Raw genomic sequence first — 20256 nt, forward strand, 5'->3', positions numbered from 1 at the left:
TGTTAAAATCACTCATAAGTGTTTGTAAACAAGCGGATCAGGTCCGTGTCGCGCCTTCAAAGCCGCCCACGTTAAATGCTCGAGGCGGTGGGATGACGGTGGGTTCCTGCTGTGCTCGCTATTTCCGACATTTTTACTGCCAACCCGCCCCCAAATCTGCGCGCATGGCAACGGGAAAATTCCGGCCATTAGTCATTCATGTTACTGAGCATGGCAATAGAATTTATTTTTTATATATTCCTCTCTGACCTTCAAATAGTGCCATTAGATCTTTAACAATCACCCATACCACTGGAAATGGCAGCAGTGGCCTCAGATTAATATTTAATCTGAAGGAAAGATAGCATTTCTGACATTGGAGCATCGGTTTAGATTATAAAGTCAAACTTGTGGTGTGGGTCTTGAATCCACTACCCAAAGGGTATACGGCTACCAATTGGCTCAAGCTGACACACTAGTCTCATCTCTAAGTTAAGGTACAGTGTAAAAGGAGGGCGGGTCAATGAAGAAAATTTGGAAATGCAAACATGGTCCTTTCACCAGAGCGTAGGTTGTGAGTGATGGAGGGTCACGCTTTCAACACTGCTGAGTTTTACTGAGATCCTATAGATTTTAGAGAAATTATTTGATGGGGTTGTAAGGGGTCAAATTCTGAATGCAAAATGGGAGGTGGGCTGGGAATCCTAGAAAAAGGTGGAAAATTAATTGATTAAAAAGATGCTGTGTACTGTCCTACAAAAAAATAAATTCTTCAGTTAAGTAACCCTCACCCCCCACATGTTCCCAGTAAATAGTGGTGGCATGGATTGCATCCTCTATACATGGTAAGATGCAATAATATCTCTGAATTATAAAAATGGAAAAGTGCCTTTCTTAAAATCTTTCTGAAATGATTAAAAATAATAGCCCCAAATGTTCCATTTACATTTTATTTGCAGCTATCAAATAAAAGGGACATTACTAAGCTTGGCTGTAAAGATAACGATTTTCCCACTTCTTGACTCTACTGAAAGAGGTTTTCCATTTGTATGGCGTTACTCCTTCAATGCCATTTTCGATCAAAGCCTTTAAGTGGATACACTTGTAGTCATTTATTTTTGGAAAAGCAGTGACAGTAAAATCTTTCCTGTTATTGATTATAGCCCATTTGAGTGAAGACCATGCTGATTCCAAAGGACTGAGGTGAGGATAACTGGGAGGAAAGTACAAAAGCTCATGGCCATAACATCGAGCAATTTTAGGACAGCAAGAAATATTAGTCATTTGGATGGTCAATGAAAATTGTGATGGGGCATTCTGGATGACCTCTGGTTTCCGTGGAGGAATCTCTAATTGGTCATCAGTAGGATTTTGGTGCTTCAATCCTGGAGAAGTAACCCACTGTTTTGGTTTGATCACCACTGTGCATTTTCCATAGGACTTCCTGAGTACCTGGCATAATTCTTTGAAGACTTCTTCATTAGCACCTATAGTCTTTGGAGATGTCCACAGTTCTTGTGACTGGAAGAAGATCCTGTATTGCCATGGAACCCATCCTCTTACTCCCCCAGCATGGATCAGTGTCAAGCCTTCTGATGGGGATTTGGGGTTGGCTACACTGTAGGAGATGCCGCCTGTTATCAGATTTTCAGAAATATGTGTTTCACCCAAATAAACAGTGTAAAGTCCATCATTCTGAAAATTCCTCAATGTCTTCAAGTATTGCAAGCATTGGTGTCTCCCTGGGCTACTAATTTCATTTGAGTACATCTTAGATCTTAGAAGTAATTTAATGAAAATTCGCATATTGTTCCATACAGGATCAGTCCTCTTATGACTTTACTAATTGAGAGAAAAGCTACCAGTAACATAACAATGGATGGGTTTCATTATACATGACATTACAGTAGATGGGAGGGATTGCACATGACAACACAATGCATGAGATGACCTGTGCATGATGTCGCAATGGATGGGAGTGACTGTACATGACATCGTAATGGGAGAGAAAATCAAAAGGTCTGTTACACCTCCAGACGCTGCTCTGGTCCACCTCCTAAACTATCATTGGCTGATTTTTTTAATATTCATTCCGAGATGCGGGTGTCGCTGGCAAGGCCAGCATTTATTGCCCATCCAGAATTGCCCTTGAGAAGGTGGTGGTGAGCCGCTTTCTTGAACTGCTGCAGTCCTTGTGGTGAAGGTACTCCCACAGTGCTGTAAGGAGGATGTTCCAGGATTTTGACCCAGCAACGATGAAGGAACGGCGATATATTTCCAAGTCAGGATGGTGTGTAACTTGGAGGGTAACTTGGAGGTGGTGGTGTTCCCATGCGCCTGCTGCCCTTGTCTTTCTAGTTGGTAGAGGCCGCGGGTTTGGGTTTGCTGCCGAAGAAACCTTGGCGAGTTGCTGCTGTGCATCTTGTAGATGGCACATGTGATAAATCCATGTAGTGAGACAAGGACGCGAAGAGGCAATATCGTAGAATTAACACGAGTACTTTATTAACAAACAGAGTAACAAACATCATGCCTGCATCCTGGCATTTCACCTTTGCTGACCTTGACAGCAAGCAAACCTCTGACCTTAACAGGAAGCAAACCTCTGACCTTAGCAGCAGCATTGGCTACAGCACCACCTGGTGGATAACCTTAATCATAACATCCCAGATTACTATATCCCTCCCCCCTTAAGATTTCAGTATGAATTTCTTAACAAACAACCATTCCTGAGGGTCACATAAGGAGTCTCCATTCACCATGTTCCATACTTGACGAATCAACAGTTCAGTATCAATCTCTCTGGTGGCTTGCAAGGCCTTTGTGAATGTCTAACAGTAAAGTCCCTGCTCATTTGTGGTGAAGCCACCAGCTGCTCCTGAGCAGTGCTCAGAGTATCTGACTCTGCAACGATGGTTTCCTCTTGACGAACAGGTTCCTGTGGAATTGGCTCTGTCCCTGGTGGTGGCACCACAGATGCACTTGGATAACTGGGGGCAACCCTGTCTTCAGTCATTGCATCTGGAACCTTCATTTCAATTTCCCCCTGTCTGGGAAGTATCTGATCTACATGTCTGCGCACTACCCTACTATCTCCCAACATGACCTTGTATGATACTGGACCTGTCATTGAGTCTATGAGGCCAGGAATCCACATTGGTCCATAACTGAAATTCCTGGTAAGGACCGCATCTCCTTCTCCAAAACTTCGGCTCTTTGTTCTTTTGTCATGGTTCTCTTTGTTTGTTTTGTCTGTTTTCCATTTTCCTTTTTAGGTCTGGGTGGACAAGGTCAAGAGTGGAGCGTAGTCTACGACCTAATAATATCTCAGCAGGAGAGTCCTGTGGTGGATTGAGGTGTTATTCTGTAGCTGAACAGAACCCATTACACTTTGGCTGCTAAACTCCCTTCTGCACTTTTTTTCATCATCTCCTTAAATGTTTGTACGGCTCTCTCCGCAAGTCCATTCGAGGACGGATGATATGGAGCCGAGGTCACCTGCACTATGCCATTTTTTCTCAAGAACTCTTTTGTCTCTGTACACACAAAATAAGTGGCATTGTCACTCACCACGATCTCCGGTAGCCCTTGATTACTGAAGCTCCAACACAGGCAGTCTATAGTAGTAGTGGCGGAAGCAGAATTTACAGGATAAACATCCATCCATTTGGAATGTGCATCAATGATTATGAGGAACATCTTCCCCATGAATGGACCCGCATAATCTAAGTGCAATCTTCTCCATGGTTTATCCGGCCACTCCCAGGGGTGGAGAGGAACCGCTGCTGGTGCCTTCCGGTGTTCCTGACAAGTGCTGCATGTCTTGACTAGATTTTCTATCTCCTCATCTAGCTTTGGCCACCACAAGTAACTCCTAGCCAAGGCTTTCATACGCGAGACCCCAGGATTACACTGATGTAGTTGCTCTAGGATAGACTGTCGTGCTGGCTGTGGAATAATCACTCGTGCTCCCCACAACACACAACCATCCTGCACACTCAGCTCTGTTTTCCTGACACTGTAGGGTGTGAAGTCAGTCCCTTCCGGATGCTGTGGCCATCCCCTCACCACATATTCTCGAACTCTAGACAGTACTGGATCTTTACCTGTCCATATTCTTACTTGCTCTGCAGTCACAAGTGCCGTGTCAGTGTCCTCCCACATCAAAACTCTGTCCTCTGGAGCTGCACCAATAGGTGTGCCTGGCAGTGGAAGACGGCTCAAGGCATCTGCGTTCCCATGGTACTTGCCCGCCTTGTAGACGATGACATACTCATATGCCCTCACCGCCACTGCCCACCTCTGGATCCGGGGTGACACCATCTGTGGAACTGCTTTCATTTCATTGAAAAGAGAGAGAAGAGGTTTATGATTGGTGCATATGGTGAACTTCCTGCCATATATGTACTTGTGGAACCTCTGTAACCCAAACATTACTGCTAACCCCTCTTTGTCTAACTGGGAATAGTTTTTTTCCGCTGGTGTTAGAGTTCGGGACATAAACCCTATTGGTCTTTCAGTTCCATCTTCCATGCAGTGTGAAAGAACTGCCCCCACCCCATAAGGTGAAGCATCACAAGAGAGAATGATGTCTTTCTCTGCATTGTAGTGAACCAGCACATCCGACGACAGCATCAGTTTCTTGGACTGTTCAAGTGAAACCCCCTGCTCCTCTCCCCACTGCCACTGTGTCTCCTTGCGCAGTAGTTTGTGAAGAGATGCTAACACAGTTGACAAGTTTGGTAAAAACCTGTTATAATAGTTCAGCAGTCCCAGGTAAGCTTTTAACTCAGCCACATTTGTAGGAGCAGGGGCGTCCTGCAGTGCTTGTACCTTCTCCTTGAGTGGATGGAGCCCGGTGGCATCCACTCTATGTCCCAGAAACACTGCCTCATTCCCCAGGAAAGTGCACTTACTCCTCTTGAGCCGGAACCCTGCCCTCTCCAATCTCTATAGTACCTCTCTCAGAGTGCTCAGATGCTCCTGGTCGGTTCTTCCCGTCACCAGAATGTCATCCAGATAGATGGAAACATGTGGAATCCCTTGCAGTACACCTTCGATTGTCCTCTGGAAGATAGCTGGACTAGATGAGACACCAAACGGTAAGCGGTTATATGTAAACAAGCCCTTGTGTGTATTTATGGTGACATACTTCTTTGATTTGTCATCCAGTATAATCTGCAAGTAGGCATGACTCATATCCAACTTTGTGAATTTCTTTCCTCCAGCCAGGTTTGCAAAGAGATCCTCTGTTTTGGGAATCGGATACTGCTCTAGTTTGGACACCCGATTGACTGTCAATTTATAGTCTCCACAGAGTCTTACCGAATTGTCCGGTTTTAAAACAGGTACTATGGGAGCTGCCCATTCTGAACATTTCACTGGCTCCAGTATGTTCTCTCTCAATAGACGGTCAAGCTCAGCCTCTACCTTTGGCTTCATGGCATAAGGCACAGGTCGTTGTTTAAAAAACCTTGGCAGTGCCTCCTTGTCTACATAAATCATAGCTGGGGGGCCATTAAATGTGCCAAGTTCCTCCTTGAACACATTCTCATGTTCACTCAACACTTCTTGCAAAGTCAACTGTTTGCCCGCATCTATTTGATGTACTGCTCCCCAGTCTAATTTAAGTTCTTTTATCCAGCCCCGACCTAACAGGTTTGGTCCGGTACCCGATACTATAACTACAGGTAGCTGTTCCACTGTGTCCCTGTGTTGCACAGTTACATTAGCTGTACCTAATGTCGCTACTCGTTCACCTGTATATGTTTTAAGATGCAGGGAGCAAGGCTTTAACTCTGGAACTTTTGCACGGTTCCACAATTTTGAGTACTCTGCCTTGTTCATTATGGTCACGCCGCACCCTGTATCCACTTCAAAGTTCACCTTAGAGTCATTTACTGTCAGTTGCAATGTGATAGGAGCCACTTTTGGAATGTTCTCTAACATGCTATACATTATGAACATGTCCTCTTCTTCCTCGGCTTCCCCGCTGATGTGGTGTGCTCCATGTTTTTTTCACTTCTCTCCCTTGGTTTTGCTGTCCTCCCCTTTTGGTTTGGATTCCTCCACAGGTGATTTCGCCCTGCCAGCTCGTTTTATGTGTCCTTGTTTCCCACACTTGTAGCACTTTTCCTCCAGAAACCGGCATTCACTTGCCAGGTGATCGCCCTTGCATCTATAACATGCCTTCACATGCTCACGTTGTGGTTTCTGACGCATGTTCAACTTGTGCACAACAACCTGACCTGCAACTTGCGTAGCATTAGCTCTGTCTAAACCCTGTATTTCTTTTACATCTCGGTTCGCTGTCTCTATGGCTTGAGCAAGTTCCAATGCTTTTTCATAAGTAAGCCCAGTCTCGGATAATAATTCGGTCGTCCATAATTCCGCAAACTAGCCTATCTCGCAGCATTTCCTTCAGGTTGTTCCCATAATTGCAATCTTGTGCTAATTTACGCAACACCACTACATAGTCCATTACGCTCTCTTCCTCTTTCCTGTTCCTTGAATTAAACTTGAACCGCTGTACAATCTCACTAGGCTTATGGTTGAAATGTTCTTTTAGCAAAGCCACTAATTCAACAAATGATTTGTCTCCAGGCTTTTCAGGACTGAGCAGATTCTTCATCAAACTGTAGGTTTGGCTTCCCACTGAACTAAGCAGAATGGCTTTCCTTTTTCCGGCATCATTTATTTCATTTGCTTTGAAAAAATAACCCAGCACTTCACAGTATTCCTCCCAGGTTTGTGCTTGACTATCAAAAGCGGAAACCGTTCCTACCGTGGCAGCCATGCTCTCTTACAGCTGGTAGCTAAACATAGCTCATAATTTTGTTGTTTAAACGTCCTGGCAGACTTTTCTTCTTTATCCAGGGTCCTTAGTTACCTCGTCGCCAAATGTGATAAATCCATGTAGTGAGACAAGGACGCGAAGAGGCGATATCGTAGAATTAACATGAGTACTTTATTAACAAACAGAGTAACAAACATCACGCCTGCATCCTGGCATTTCACCTTTGCTGACCTTGACAGCAAGCAAACCTCTGACCTTAGCAGCAGCATTGGCTACAGCACCACCTGGTGGATAACCTTAATCATAACATCCCAGATTACTATAGTACACACTGCAGCCACGGTATGCCAGTGGTGGAGGGAGTGAATGTTTAAGGTGGTGGATGGGGTGCCGATCAAGCAGGCTGCTTTGTCTTGGATGGTGTCGAGCTTCTTGAGTGTTGTTGGAGCTGCACTCATCCAGGCAAGTGGAGAGTATTCCATCACACTCCTTACTTGTGCCTTGTAGATGGTGGAAAGGCTTTGGGGAGTCAGGAGGTGAGACACTTGCTGCAGAATACCTAGCCTCTGACCTGCTCTTGTTGCCACAGTATTTATGTGGCTGGTTCAGTTAAGTTACTGGTCAATGTTGACCCCCAGGATGTTGATGGTGGAGGATGTGGCGATGGTAATGCCGTTGAATATCAAGGTGCGGTGGTCAAACACTCTCTTGTTGGAGATAGTCATTGCCTGGCACTTGTGTGGCATGAATGTTACCTGCCACTTACCAGCCCAAGTCTATGTCTAGGACAGATCACTTGCCCATCCTCTCAGCAGAGATGTACAATGTAAAGAAATGAAGAAAAATAGGAAAGAGGAAGTAAATAAACAATTAATTGGATTCCATAGTAACAACACAGTAGCTGGGTTGGTCTCTGTAACATAAGAATGAATGGGTTGGACCCTGTGACATCACAACAGATGGGTTGGACTGCATATGACCTCAAAGTGAATGAATTAGACTCTATAATAGTGAGTTGAACTATGTAACAAAGGCCCAGAATTTCTACTGAGTTGCTCCCACTCTGCCACCATAACTTGTGTACACATGTATACAAGTATCCGCCACACTTTCAGTGAAGTTACAGCAGCAGAGCGGGAACAGGTCCAAGGAAATTCTGGGCCATAATCTTTAAAATGTTAAAAAGAAACAATAAATTAAATGTGAGCAAGTTGTTAGATTTAAACCTTTTCTTCCCTAAAGATTAGATGAAGTGGAATAGACACCCCACAAAACAATTGAACCTGTGCCACTTTATAGAAGATCTGGTTAGGAATGGGATTGAAGGCTATAAAAATGAAAATAAATGGAGATAATAAATTCTCCATCTTAAGGCTGACGGAATAATATCTGGGAATGTAAATGGTCTTGAAAAATATAGGGGGCGAAATTCATTATCGCCCAGGAGTGGGCGCTAACTTCGGTAAGTTTGAGATTTAGTGCCAGGTGCTAATGAATCTCACTGCACGCAAAATTCAGGGTCATCGCTCAAAGAAAGGACTGGAGCGCTAAATCAAGCGCTAATGACCTAGCTCAGTGGCATTAGACTCAAAGCGCTAACCAATATCAGCTGCAATCTAATCGCTAGTCATCATTGCCACAGGCTCTTTCCAGTTCTTAAAGGGGAGGTTCAATCATGCTGCAGGACCTCATTCTCAGCATTGCTGGTTCTGCAGCTGTCTCAGCAAGCAGCAGAAGGCCAAGGAGGAAACAGACCACTGAAGGAGGTGTCATTATGGCAGATCAACGGCACAGGGAGAGAGCTGGCAGATTCTGTGACCAAGCATTGGAGGCGTTGGTCTTTGCTGTGGAGAGACGGATGGCGGTGCTGTACCCGGCAAGTGGCAGGAGGCCCTCTCCGCAAGTCTTCCACGCCATCTGGAGGGAGGTTGCCCAGCAGGTCTCGGGCAGCACTGTGGTCCCCAGGACCCATACACTGCAGGAAGAAATTTAATGACCTCACTCGGGTGGTCAGGGTGAGTCAATGCTTCAACAAATGCTACATACCACCATCTGAACCACAGTGTTCACACACTGCCCAAAGCACCACACCCCCAGCACTCACCCACCAACAATCTCTACCTACCAACACTCACATCTCACACCTTGCACACAATGATAGCTATTCAACTATGGCAGGCACATCACCCAAACACATTGCTCCACACTCACTCACACACTTTCCTCTCTCTTGCAGGCCAAGGTTGCTCACAACAGGAGGGAGCAGGAGCGCACAGGCAGGGGACAAGCCGACACCCAACCACTGTCTGCACTGGAGGAAAGAGTGCTGCAAATTATTGGGCGCCAGGTGGTGGGCGCTGTGGCCACTGGCGACGTTGACCCCTTGGGGACTGCAACGGTATGTTCATCCCTACACCTTCTTCTCACCCCATAAGCCTTCCCCACTTTCCAGCTAATCATGCTGTATGCATGCCTTTCTCCCTTCCTGCCCCCTCCCCTCACCTTAACCCGAATCTTGTGACTTCATGCTTTCAGATAATGAGCAAGCAGCTGAGCATCCTGTCCCTGAGGGCACTGTAGAGAGCGAGGCAGGAGAAGAGGAGGAGGAAGAACACACTGCATCACTGCATGTCTCACCAGCAGGTACCAGCTCAGATACTGGCACTACTCGTTCTTTAGAGGCTGCTATAGTAGCGGGATCTGCACAGGGTGAGGCACCGGGGACAAGCGGGCTGCAGCAAAGCCAGGGGAAAAGGGTAGCTCGGGAGCCAGCACCCGGAGGGCGAGTTCGTGTGCGAGTTCTGCTGCCCAGGACTCAGATGAGGACGTCGATGGGGCGGTCTTTAGAAGAAGGGTGATGGGCATACACACGGAGATGATAGGTGCAATGGCAAGGGTGCCTGAGAGCATCTCGGCAATGGTAAGGAGCATGGAGGAGTCCACCTCCAACACTGCACAAGGCTCTGCGTACACCTTGGAGCCCATCATTTGCAGTCTGAAAAGGATCGTAAACTCCTGGAGAGACTGTGGTGACCCAGACCTGATGCCGTGTGTGATGGGCGATGTGGCAGCATCCATTGCAGCACAGGCAGAAGCCACGCAATGTCTTAGTGCTGTAATGCAGTTTATGCTTGGTGGCATCGAACCTCAGACTGCTGTCATGCAGTCTCAGCTTGATGCCACGCAAGCTCTGACTGCTGCCATCGTAGCTGGGTCTACCACCGTCGGCCGGGGCTTTCACGGTGTCGCAGCAGGCCAGCAATCTGTGCTCCAGCAGATTGGTAGTGATGCTGAGGTGACACCCCGGGGCAGTGGGTCAGTGGAGCAGGAACCTGCTGTCCTCTCTCAGGATGACAGCATTCCTGCTCCCACCACTGGCACTCCGCCATTGCCCTTGTCACTGCCTGTCATCCAGCCAGCCTAGACTGCTGCCACCCACGCTGAGGTGGTGCAGTCTACAGTCGGGCCTTCCAGGCCCACAGCTGGTCGAGGGCATCCTGCAAGGTCATCTGAAGTCTCCCGCACGGACACTCAGCAGCCTCAGTACCCGCCGTACTGCAGCCACTGGGCCAACACTTCGTAGGAGCACTAGAGTAGGCAAAGGCACAGTAACGACAGGCACTAAGGGATTGCACAAGGGTGAATAGCTAATATTGTTGTAATAAATATGTGTTCACTGATTATTGATAAATTTATTAATTGGCTTTGGGTGATTTTGTGGTCTCTCTCATTTCAGCTTTGTGCTGTGATATGGCCTGCGACAGGGATGGAATGATGGGGATGTGGTGAGCAACAGGGATCTGGGGTTTAATTTATTGAAACCGCAGTCTGATGAGGCGGTCACGGACCGCCCTTCCAGAAGGCCGATTCAGTGGCTGCCTCCTCCCTCGTTCCTGTTCACCCTCCTCGTCCTCTCCCTCCTCCTCCTCGTCCTCCTCTCCCTCCTCGTCCTCCTCCCCCTCTCCCTCTTCCTCCTCCTGAGGTGGTCCCGCAATCCCTGGTGGCAAGGGCTGGGCCCTCATGATGGCCAAGTTGTGGAGCATGCAACAGACCATCACGAAATGCAACACCCGCTTAGCCAAGTACTGGAGGGCTCCTCCCGAGCAGTCAAGGCAATGGAACTGTTGCTTGAGCACCCCGATGGACTGCTCGATGATGTTCCTGGATTTTGACCCAGTGACGATGAAGGATCGGTGATATACTTCTAACTCAGGATGGTGTGTGACTTGGAGGGGAACTTGGAGGTGGTGGTGTTCCCATGCGCCTGCTGCCCTTGTCCTTCTAGGTGGAAGAGGTCGCGGGTTTGGGAGGTGCTGTCGAAGAAGCCTTGGCGAGTTGCTGCAGTGCATCTTGTAGATGATACACACTGCAGCCACAGTACGCCAGTGGTGGTGGGAGTGAATGTTTAAGGTGGTGGGTGGGGTGCTAATCAAGCGGGCTGCTTCGTCTTGGATGGTGTCGAGCTTCTTGAGTGTTGTTGGAGCTGCACTCATCCAGGCAAGTGGAGAGTATTCCATTGTACTCCTTACTTGTGCCTTGTAGATGGTGGAAAGGCTTTGCGGAGTCAGGAGGTGAGACACTTGCAACAGAATACCTAGCCTCTGACCTGCTCTTGTAGCCACAGTATTTATGTGGCTGGTCCAGTTAGGTTTCTGGTCAATAGTGACCCGCAGGATGTTGATAGTGGGGGATTCAGCGATGGTAATGCCATTGAATGTCAAGGGGTGGTGGTTAGACTCTCGCTTGTTGGAGATAGTCATTGCCTGGCACTTGTGTGGTGCGAATGTTACCTGCCACTTATCAGCCCAAGCCTGAACATCGTCCAGGTCTTGTTGCATGCGGGCATGGACTGCTCCATTACCTGTGGAGCTGCGAATGGCGCTGAACACTGTGCAGTCATCAGTGAACATCCCCATTCTGACTTTATGTTGGGGGGGAAGGTCATTGATGAAGCAGCTGAAGATGGTCGTGCCTAGGACACTGTCCTGAGGAACTCATGCAGCGATGTCCTGGGGCTGTGATGATTGACCTTCAACCACCACAACCATCTTCCTTTGTGCTAGGTATGACTCCAGCCAGTGGAGAGTTTTCCCCCCGATTCCCATTGACTTCAGTTTTATTAGGGCTCCTTGATGCCACACTCGGTCAAATGTTGCCTTGATGTCACAGTCACTCTCACTCTCACCTCACCTCTGGAATTCAGCTTCTTTGTCTATGTTTGGACCAAGGCTGTAATGAGATCGGGAGCCGAGTGGTCTTGGCGAAACCCAAACTGGGCATCAGTAAGCAGGTTATTAGTGAGTAAGTGCCACTTGATAGCACTGTCGATGACACCTTCCATCACTTTGCTGATGATTTGAGAGTAGACTGATGGGGCGGTAATTGGCTGGATTGGATTTGTCCTGCTTTTTGTGGACAGGACATACCTGGGCAGTTTTCCACATTGTCGGATGCCAGTGTTGTAGCTGTACTGGAACAGCTTGGCTAGAGGCGCGGCTAGTTCTGAAGCACAAGTCTTCAGCACGATAGCCGGGATGTTGTCGGGGCCAACAGCCATTGCTGTATCCAGTGCGCTCAGCCGTTTCTTGATATCATGTGGAGTGAATCGAATTGGCTGAAGAATGGCTTCTGTGATGATGGGGACCTCGGGAGTAGGCCGATATGGATCATCCACTCGGCACTTCTGGCTGAAGTTGGTTTAAAACGCTTCAGCCTTGTCTTTTGCACTCATGTGCTGGGCTCCACCATCATTGAGGATGGGGATATTCTTGGAGCCTCCTCCTCCCATTAGTTGTTTAATGGTCCACCACCATTCACAACTGGATGTGGCAGGACTGCAGAGCTTTGATCTGATCCATTGATTGTGGGATCGCTTAGCCCTTTCTATAGCATGCTGCTTCCATTTTTTAGCATGCGTGTAGTCCTGTGTTGCAGCTTCCACAGGTTGGCCCCTCATTTTTAGGTACGCCTGGTGCTGCTCCTGGCATGCTCTTCTACACTCGTTGTTGAACCAGGGTTGGTCCCCTGGCTTGGTGGTAATGGTAGAGTGAAGGATATGCCGGGCCATGAGGTTACAGATTGTGGTGGAATACAATTCTGCTGCTGCTGATGGCCCACAGCGCCTAATGGATGCCCAGTTTTGAGCTGCTAGATCTGTTCTGAATCTATCCCATTTAGTACGGTTGTAGTGCCACACAACACGATGGAGGGTGTCCTCAGTGTGAAGACGGGACTTCGTCTCCACAATGACTGTGTGGTGGTCACTGCTGCCAATGCTGTCATGGACAGATGCATCTGCGACAGGTAGATTGGTGAGGACGAGGTCAAGTAGGTTTTTCCCTCTTGTTGGTTCACCCTTGTCCTTAAATGTGATTGGAGGTAGGAGAAGTGCTCTCGGAATACCCTCGGAGGGTAAGGCCTCCTGTTGAGAGCACTGATGGCCCTCCTCCTCCCTCTGGCCACATCTTGCAATCTTTCTCGCTGCCTCTGCTCCCTCCGCAGTAGATCCTGGAGGGCGAGGTCAACTGACCGTACAGCCCCCATTAATATGTCGCGCTTTGAAATTTTGTCAGAATAAATTTGTTGTGGGAATAAATAGTAGCCACAACACTCCTGATACTAAAGAACCTTTAAGTGACTGAATTAAACTTTTGCACAATCACAAACTGACAAGGAAGAAGTGAAACAGCACTAACCTGATAGCTGTGAGTCATCCCTTTAAATAGCACCCCTAGAGCCGCCATCCGCCTGTTTCACGCCTCCTCTCCCTGTTGCTGTTGGGGCGAGGTGTTAAGGCAGGGGGTGATAATCAATTTGGCAGATCAGGCGCTCTGTGAGTGTTGAACGTTCACTGATGTCATGATCTGCCTGGCGCTAAAGCCCCAGGCGCTGACTGTTAGTGGTAGCGCTAAGGGACGACTGGATTTGGCGTGCAGTGCTAGATTCGCCTCATCCCGGCCCTACTTCATTAGCGCCCTCATCAGGCACTAACAGGAGGCGCTAACCAACTGAATTTCTCCCCCATAGGTTGTATTATCAGTGTGCCAGAGTATCTGCCAATCGCATTTAAGGACAAGGGAGAATTTTTTTATTGAAATTTTACTTTTGATTATTGACCTCCTTAATAAGAACATGAAAACATAAGAATTAGGAGCAGAAGTAGGCCATTTGGCCCCTCGAGCCTGCTCTGCCATTCAATAAAATCATGGCTGATCTTCGACCTCAACTCCACTTTCCCGCCCGATCCCCATATTACTTGATTCCCCTAGAGTCCAAAAATCTATTTATCTCAGCCTTGAATATACTCAACAACTCAGCATCCACAGCCCTCTGGGGCAGAGAATTCCAAAGATTCACAACCCTCTGAGTGAAGAAATTCCTAGTCTTAAATGGCTGACCCCTTATCCTGAGACTATTCCCCCTAGTTCTAGACTCTCCAGCCAGGGGAAACAATCTCTCAGCATCTACCCTGTCAATCACGCTCAGAATCTTTAACGTTTCAATGACATCATCTCTCATTCTTCTAAACTCCAGAGACTATAGGCCCATTCTACTCAATCTCTCCTCATAGGACAACCCTCTCATCCCTGGAATCAATCTAGTGAACCTTCGTTGCACCGCCTCTAAGGCAAGTATATCCTTCCTCAGATACGGAGCCCAAAACTGTGCACAGTACTCCAGGTGTGGTCTCACCAAGGCCATGTACAATTGTAGCAAGACTTCCTTACTCTTGCACTCCAACCTGCTAGCAATAACGGCCAATGTGCCATTTGCATTCCTAATTGCTTGATGTACCTGCATGCTAACTCTCCGTGTTTCTTGTACTAGGACACCTAAGTCTCTCTGAACACCAACATTTAAAAGTTTCTCGCCATTTAAAAAATATTCTGTTTTCCTATTCTTCCTACCAAAGTGAATAACCTCACATTTCCCCACACTATACTCCACCTGCCACCTTATTGCCCACTCACTTACCTGTCTATATCCCTTTGCAGGCTCTTTGTGTCCTCCTCACAGCTTACTTTCCCACCTAACTTTGTATATCAGCAAACTTAGATACATTGCACTCTGTCCCTTCATCTAAGTCATTAGTATAGATTGTAAATAGCTGAGGCCCAAGCACTGATCCTTGTTACAACCTGCCAATCTGAAAATGACTCTACTCTCTGCTTTCGGTCTGTTAACCAATCCTCTATCCATGCTAATACATTACCCCCAAACTCATGAGCCTTATCTTGCATAATAACCTTTTATGTGGCACCTGATCGAGTGACTTTTGAAAATCCAAATACACTACATTCACTGGTTCCTCTTTATCTACCCTGCTAGTTATATCCTCAAAAAACTCTAATAAATGTGTCAAAACACAATTTCCCTTTCATAAAACCATGTTGACTCTGCCTAATCATATTATGGTTTTCTAAGTGCCTGTTACCACTTCCTTCAGGAGATGAAATAAAGAAAGAAAGACTTGTATTTATAGAGCGCCTTTCACGACCACCAGACGTCCTGAAGTGCTTTACAGCCAATGAAGTACTTTTGAAGTGTAGTCACTGTTGTGATGTAGGAAACAAGGCAGCCAATTTGCACACAGCAAGCTCCCACAAACAGCAATGTGATAATGACCAGATAATCGGGGTTTTTTTGTATGTTGATTGAAGGATAAATATTGGCCAGGACAATTGGCCAGAATCTATGACAGAGCACAGATTACAAATGGATGGGGTTGGGGGGGGGGGGGGGGAGACTTTCAACTGCTGGCCGTCTGTTTCTCACCAGAAAAATGGACAAACAGCCGTTGAAAGTCAGGTGGGGACCTTGTGCACCCATTTGCCTGCCTGAATTAAACTTTCAGGCAGGCCTTTAAATGGGCACCCAACCGACGGTGGGAGGTTGTTTAAATATGCAAATTGGGGACCTACGCCTCAAAGAGAAATGGGCAGAGCATGCACACTGCATATCAGTTCCAAGCATTGAGAGGCCTTATCAGAAGGATTTAACAGTCCTAACGGGGTTCCCGTAATCCCTAAAGGGACCGCTGGAGGCCTCTCCAAAACAGGGCGTTTTTTCCCCCCAAGATTCTTATGGGACTATAAAGAGCAGGAGTGCTGCTCCGGTCTTAACAACTTTCTGCTGGCCCACTGCTGGCCCATTCTTGCACTCCCTGAAGCACTAAACATCCCCCCCACCCCCCACAACAGACCTTATCTGCCGACCAGCTGTGTGGAATAGGTGGCTAGTTTTTCACCGCAGGACACAGGCAAGCTTCAACAGGGCACCCGTTTGTTGCCAGCAGCTGCCCAATAATGAGGCCTGAACATGAATGGAGTTCAGGCTTCCTGATTGCTACACTGAGCAGACACCGGTGGTGGGGGGGGGGCGCCCTGCAGATATCACGCCCGTTTACTACCCAAGAAAGTCTCACCCATAGTCTGTGAAAAGTGCAGGCTAAGTCAGATGAGTGATCTTTTCTCATTGTATATTTTCTTATGTTCTGGTCTCAATGGATGGAAATTGCAGCCATATATAATATCATTGGCAACCATAACCCATGTGGCCCCCATGTCATATTATTTCAGATGACATCATAAAGCTTTATTACTCATTGATCCCCAGAACTCCAGCACTTTCAGCCATCACAACCTTCATATTTCTACTATGCAACCGTGGCCTGCTGCTCTCTACAGATAATACTTCCTTCCGCAGCAACTGAGTTCTATTATGTTCCATGGAATATTTGATCATCTCAGTTTAACATCTAGATAGGAAAGGGGTCACAGTTATTGACAGGCATGAATTCTGGGATTGATTGCGCCGATATGAGGGGGTAAAGGTACAATTTGTTGAAATGAAAATCGGAAATTTTATTTAAGAAGTAGGTTATATTAACCCACTCCTGTTTTATTAAGACATTGTTGACTTCAAGCTGTTCCTTATAGAATTATAAAATACAACACCGTTGATTAAAGTCTTTTCAGTCTTAGTGGCAATACAAGAAATGATTTAATCAATTAAATGTGTCTTAAAGACAACTCCTAGTTAGCTTTTTTCAGACAAACTTCTGACCCATATGTGGACAGTAGACAATTCTATGGTAACATGTTAAGAATCAGACAATTAAAGAAAGCCGCTTTCTAACTAAAAACAAAAAGCAGAAAACTGCAAATGCTGGAAATCCTAAACAGGAAATGTTGAAAAAATCAGCAGGTCAGTCAGCATCTTTGGAGGGAAAAGACAAATTAGCATTTCAGGTATAACCAGCTATTACCAATCAACAGTATTGAAAAGAAACAAAACCAAGGGAGGGGTAGAAAAAAACCCACAAACACACATGAAAATGAAATAGAATAACCAGCTTGACTGGAAAACGGGAGATGTTTCAATACCTGCACATTAAATGATAGAACAAAGCATAAAAACATAAATTAAAGACATTTAAAAGACACAGAGAACTTGTATGAATACCTTAAATGGTGGGGGGGGGGGAAATATGGCAAATGTGAAATGGAAACAGGAAAAGCTGGCAACGTGGAACAGAATCTCACAGCCTGAGGAGAAGAAAAAAGCAAGCTGACACCAAGGGTGCAGACTGAACTGCCAGCACATTGATGTCGGCTCCCATCCCAAGCACTCACCTGTCTCTCACCCTGCCCTGACAATGCTGACACACCCATTGCACATCACCAGCATGTAGGATGGGTCTGTTGATGTTTCTGGGGGTAGGGGAAGACACTTGGGGTGGGGCCCTCTATCGGAATACTGTGCTGGCAGGTCAGTCTGTATCCTCAGTATCAGCTTTTATTCCTTTTCTTCAAATCGCTGGATACTTACATCGTTTTTACAGCACAGAAACAGGCCATTTGGCCCAACAGATCCACACTGGTGTTTATGTTCCACATTCATCTAACACCGTCAACATTTCCTTCTCTTCCTTTCTCCCGCATGTGTTGATCTAGCTTCCCTTTAAATGCAGCTATGCTATTTGCCTCAACTACTCCATGCGGTAGTGAGTTCCACATTCTCACCACTCTCTGGGTAAAGTTTCTCCCGAATTCCCTATTGGATTTATTAGTGACTATCTTATATTTATGGCCCCTTGTTCTGGTCTCGCCCGCAAGTGGAAACATCTTCTCTACATCTACCCTATCAAATCCTTTCATTATCTTAAAGACTATATGGAGTGTGTGCGTGTGCCACAATCAGGTCGCCCCTCAGTCTTCTCTTTTCTAGAGAAAAGAGCCCCAGCTTGTTCAGTCTTTTCGGATAGGTATAATCTCTCAGTTCTGGTATCATTCTAGTAAATCTTTTTTGCACCTTCTCCAGTGCCACTATATCCTTTTTATAACACGGAGACCAGAACTGTTCACAGTACTCCAAGTGTGGTCTAACCAAGGTTCTATACAAGTTTAACATAACTTCTCTGCTTTTCAATTCTATCCCTCTAGAAATGAACCCCAGTGCTTTGTTTGCTTTTTTATGACCTTATTAACCTGATTCTGTTCCACTTTACCAGCCTTTCCTATTTCCATTTCATACCTGCCTTACCCACCACCATCGCCCTGCCCACCACCACTACCAACCCACTACCGCCACATCAATTACTTGCACATTTTCTGTGTCCCTTACGTCTTTAATTTCATTTATACTGCTCTCTGTATCATCTCACGTTAACATCACTTCCGCCATTTAACCATCTCCTGCTACCCATTTAAGCACTTCACAGGCCATTCTACTTCTGCTCTTGTACGTGCGCGTGTGTGCATGTGTCATATATACAAATATAGGATCAGTGCATTATTTAATAGGGTTTATAAAAGTTACATAGATACAGGAGCATAGCTGATTTAATAGGATATCTATTATAATTTTTTATAAAGGAACCTTATTTTTTCAAGACCATTTTCACAAAATACTTCAGTCTGTATCACAAGACTGCATCACCTGGAACCAGGCCTGTATTATATGATTTTATCTGCATTTTAGATTCTTTAAACCATGGAAAAATTTTAATGTACAAATGTATTTACTTTTGAAAAGTGACATGGGCAGCAACATTATAAACTAAAGGTTTCTCTCCTCTTCTGAAGATATTGAGTCATTCAGGATCCATGGGCTTGTCCCATTTTTAGCTGACATATGGCTACTCAGAGAGATCGGTTAGCCAAATCGAAAATGTTTTTTAAATGGCATTGATTATAAAAGGCAGTAAGTTATAACAATATAAATTTGATGAACAACTTGGCTAGTGAAAGGATTGTTAAAAAATGATAAGACCGCAAGGATTTCAGAGCAGAAAAAGGCATTTCAGCCACCTGTGCCAGTGCTAGGTCTACACTGGAGCTATCTATTCTAATCTAATTATTATATTCTTTTCTTGTACCCCTTAATATTTTTCTTTAAGAGTTTAATTCTCTTTTAAAGGACTCGCCTACAGCAACCTTAATTCCATATTCAGGAACCACTTTCTGCTGTTGCATTAACTGGCTTTCTGTTATTCCCGATGCATGCAAGGAGCACAGATCACACAGAGAATGTACAGCACAGAAACAGGCCATTGATATCTTAAAAACCCAGCTCATGATTTTCCATTCAATATTGATGATAGATGGAATATCGCAAGTTGGCTGAGCACAATTTTATAATATATGCTTTTGGCATGCACCATGTGTGCAGTTGTGGAATTTTTACCCCATGAGGCACTAGTTCTTCAATAACCCATTCCTCATAATACAATACAAGCCGTTTAATAGACACCCTGTCAATTAGAATACTTGGCTAAACAGGAAAATTCACAAATACAAGGAGGTGGGTATTAAGGATATTGTCATTTCATCATTGGGTTTGAATTTGAATCCAGACCAGACTGACAGGATGAACGTTTTCTGTCCATGCTGGATGTAAGGGTGCTGTATGAAATAAGTCTGGGCAGTTTCAACAAAGTTTCATGTCACAAAGGCCTTGTTTGTTTATTTTTTAATTTTCTCTCCTCCTCTCCTAAAGGGGTATTGTTCTGTGATCAGTGGCAGCCCTGCAATACCTCACCGAAGCAACCAGTCTTCTTGTATAAATCTAGTCAGTGAATGTCAGCGGGTTGTTCGACTGCCGTGGGATTACAGCCAAGTCTAATCCTGTTCTCAATTGACTTCAAAATACGGGTCGCTGGACAATGATTAGGAGCAGGAAATCAGATTAATTTTTCCCCTCCTTGGTTGATGGATGTTGAGACCCATTGTAGCATCCTCACCACTGACCCTATGTGTTAGTCAAATGTAAAATCCTAATTACAACACTATTGTTGTGATTTAGTCATTGGGCTGGGAAAGTCAGGCAACAAACTAATCATATATTCACAGAATCACAGAAACCCCACAGTGCAGATAGAGGCCATTTCGGCCCATTGAGCCTGCACGTATCCCACCCGATCCCCATAACCCCTACACCAACACATATCCCACCCTATCCCCGTAACCCCACATATTTAA

The 20256-nt window shown here is 45.8% G+C and overlaps 1 protein-coding gene across 1 annotated transcript; it reads right to left on the reverse strand.

Moving 5' to 3' along the window:
- Positions 1-919: 919 nt before the first annotated feature.
- On the reverse strand, positions 920-1840 carry LOC147125175 (uncharacterized protein C21orf140 homolog). The gene has a single exon (XM_086009406.1). It carries the CDS (start codon positions 1783-1785, stop codon positions 961-963), a length of 825 nt encoding a protein of 274 aa, XP_085865532.1. The 5' UTR covers positions 1786-1840; the 3' UTR covers positions 920-960.
- Between the last annotated feature and the right edge of the window lie 18416 nt (positions 1841-20256).

The sequence above is a fragment of the Somniosus microcephalus genome, chromosome 1 (genome assembly GCF_052327205.1).
Source record: "Somniosus microcephalus isolate GS21.2 chromosome 1, FLI_Smic_1.0, whole genome shotgun sequence".
Taxonomy (NCBI): Eukaryota; Metazoa; Chordata; class Chondrichthyes; order Squaliformes; family Somniosidae; genus Somniosus; species Somniosus microcephalus.

Coding starts and splice junctions, on each gene's coding strand:
- LOC147125175 (XM_086009406.1), bottom strand. CDS start 1,785: ATGCGAATTTTCATTAAATTACTTCTAAGATCTAAGATGTACTCAAAT.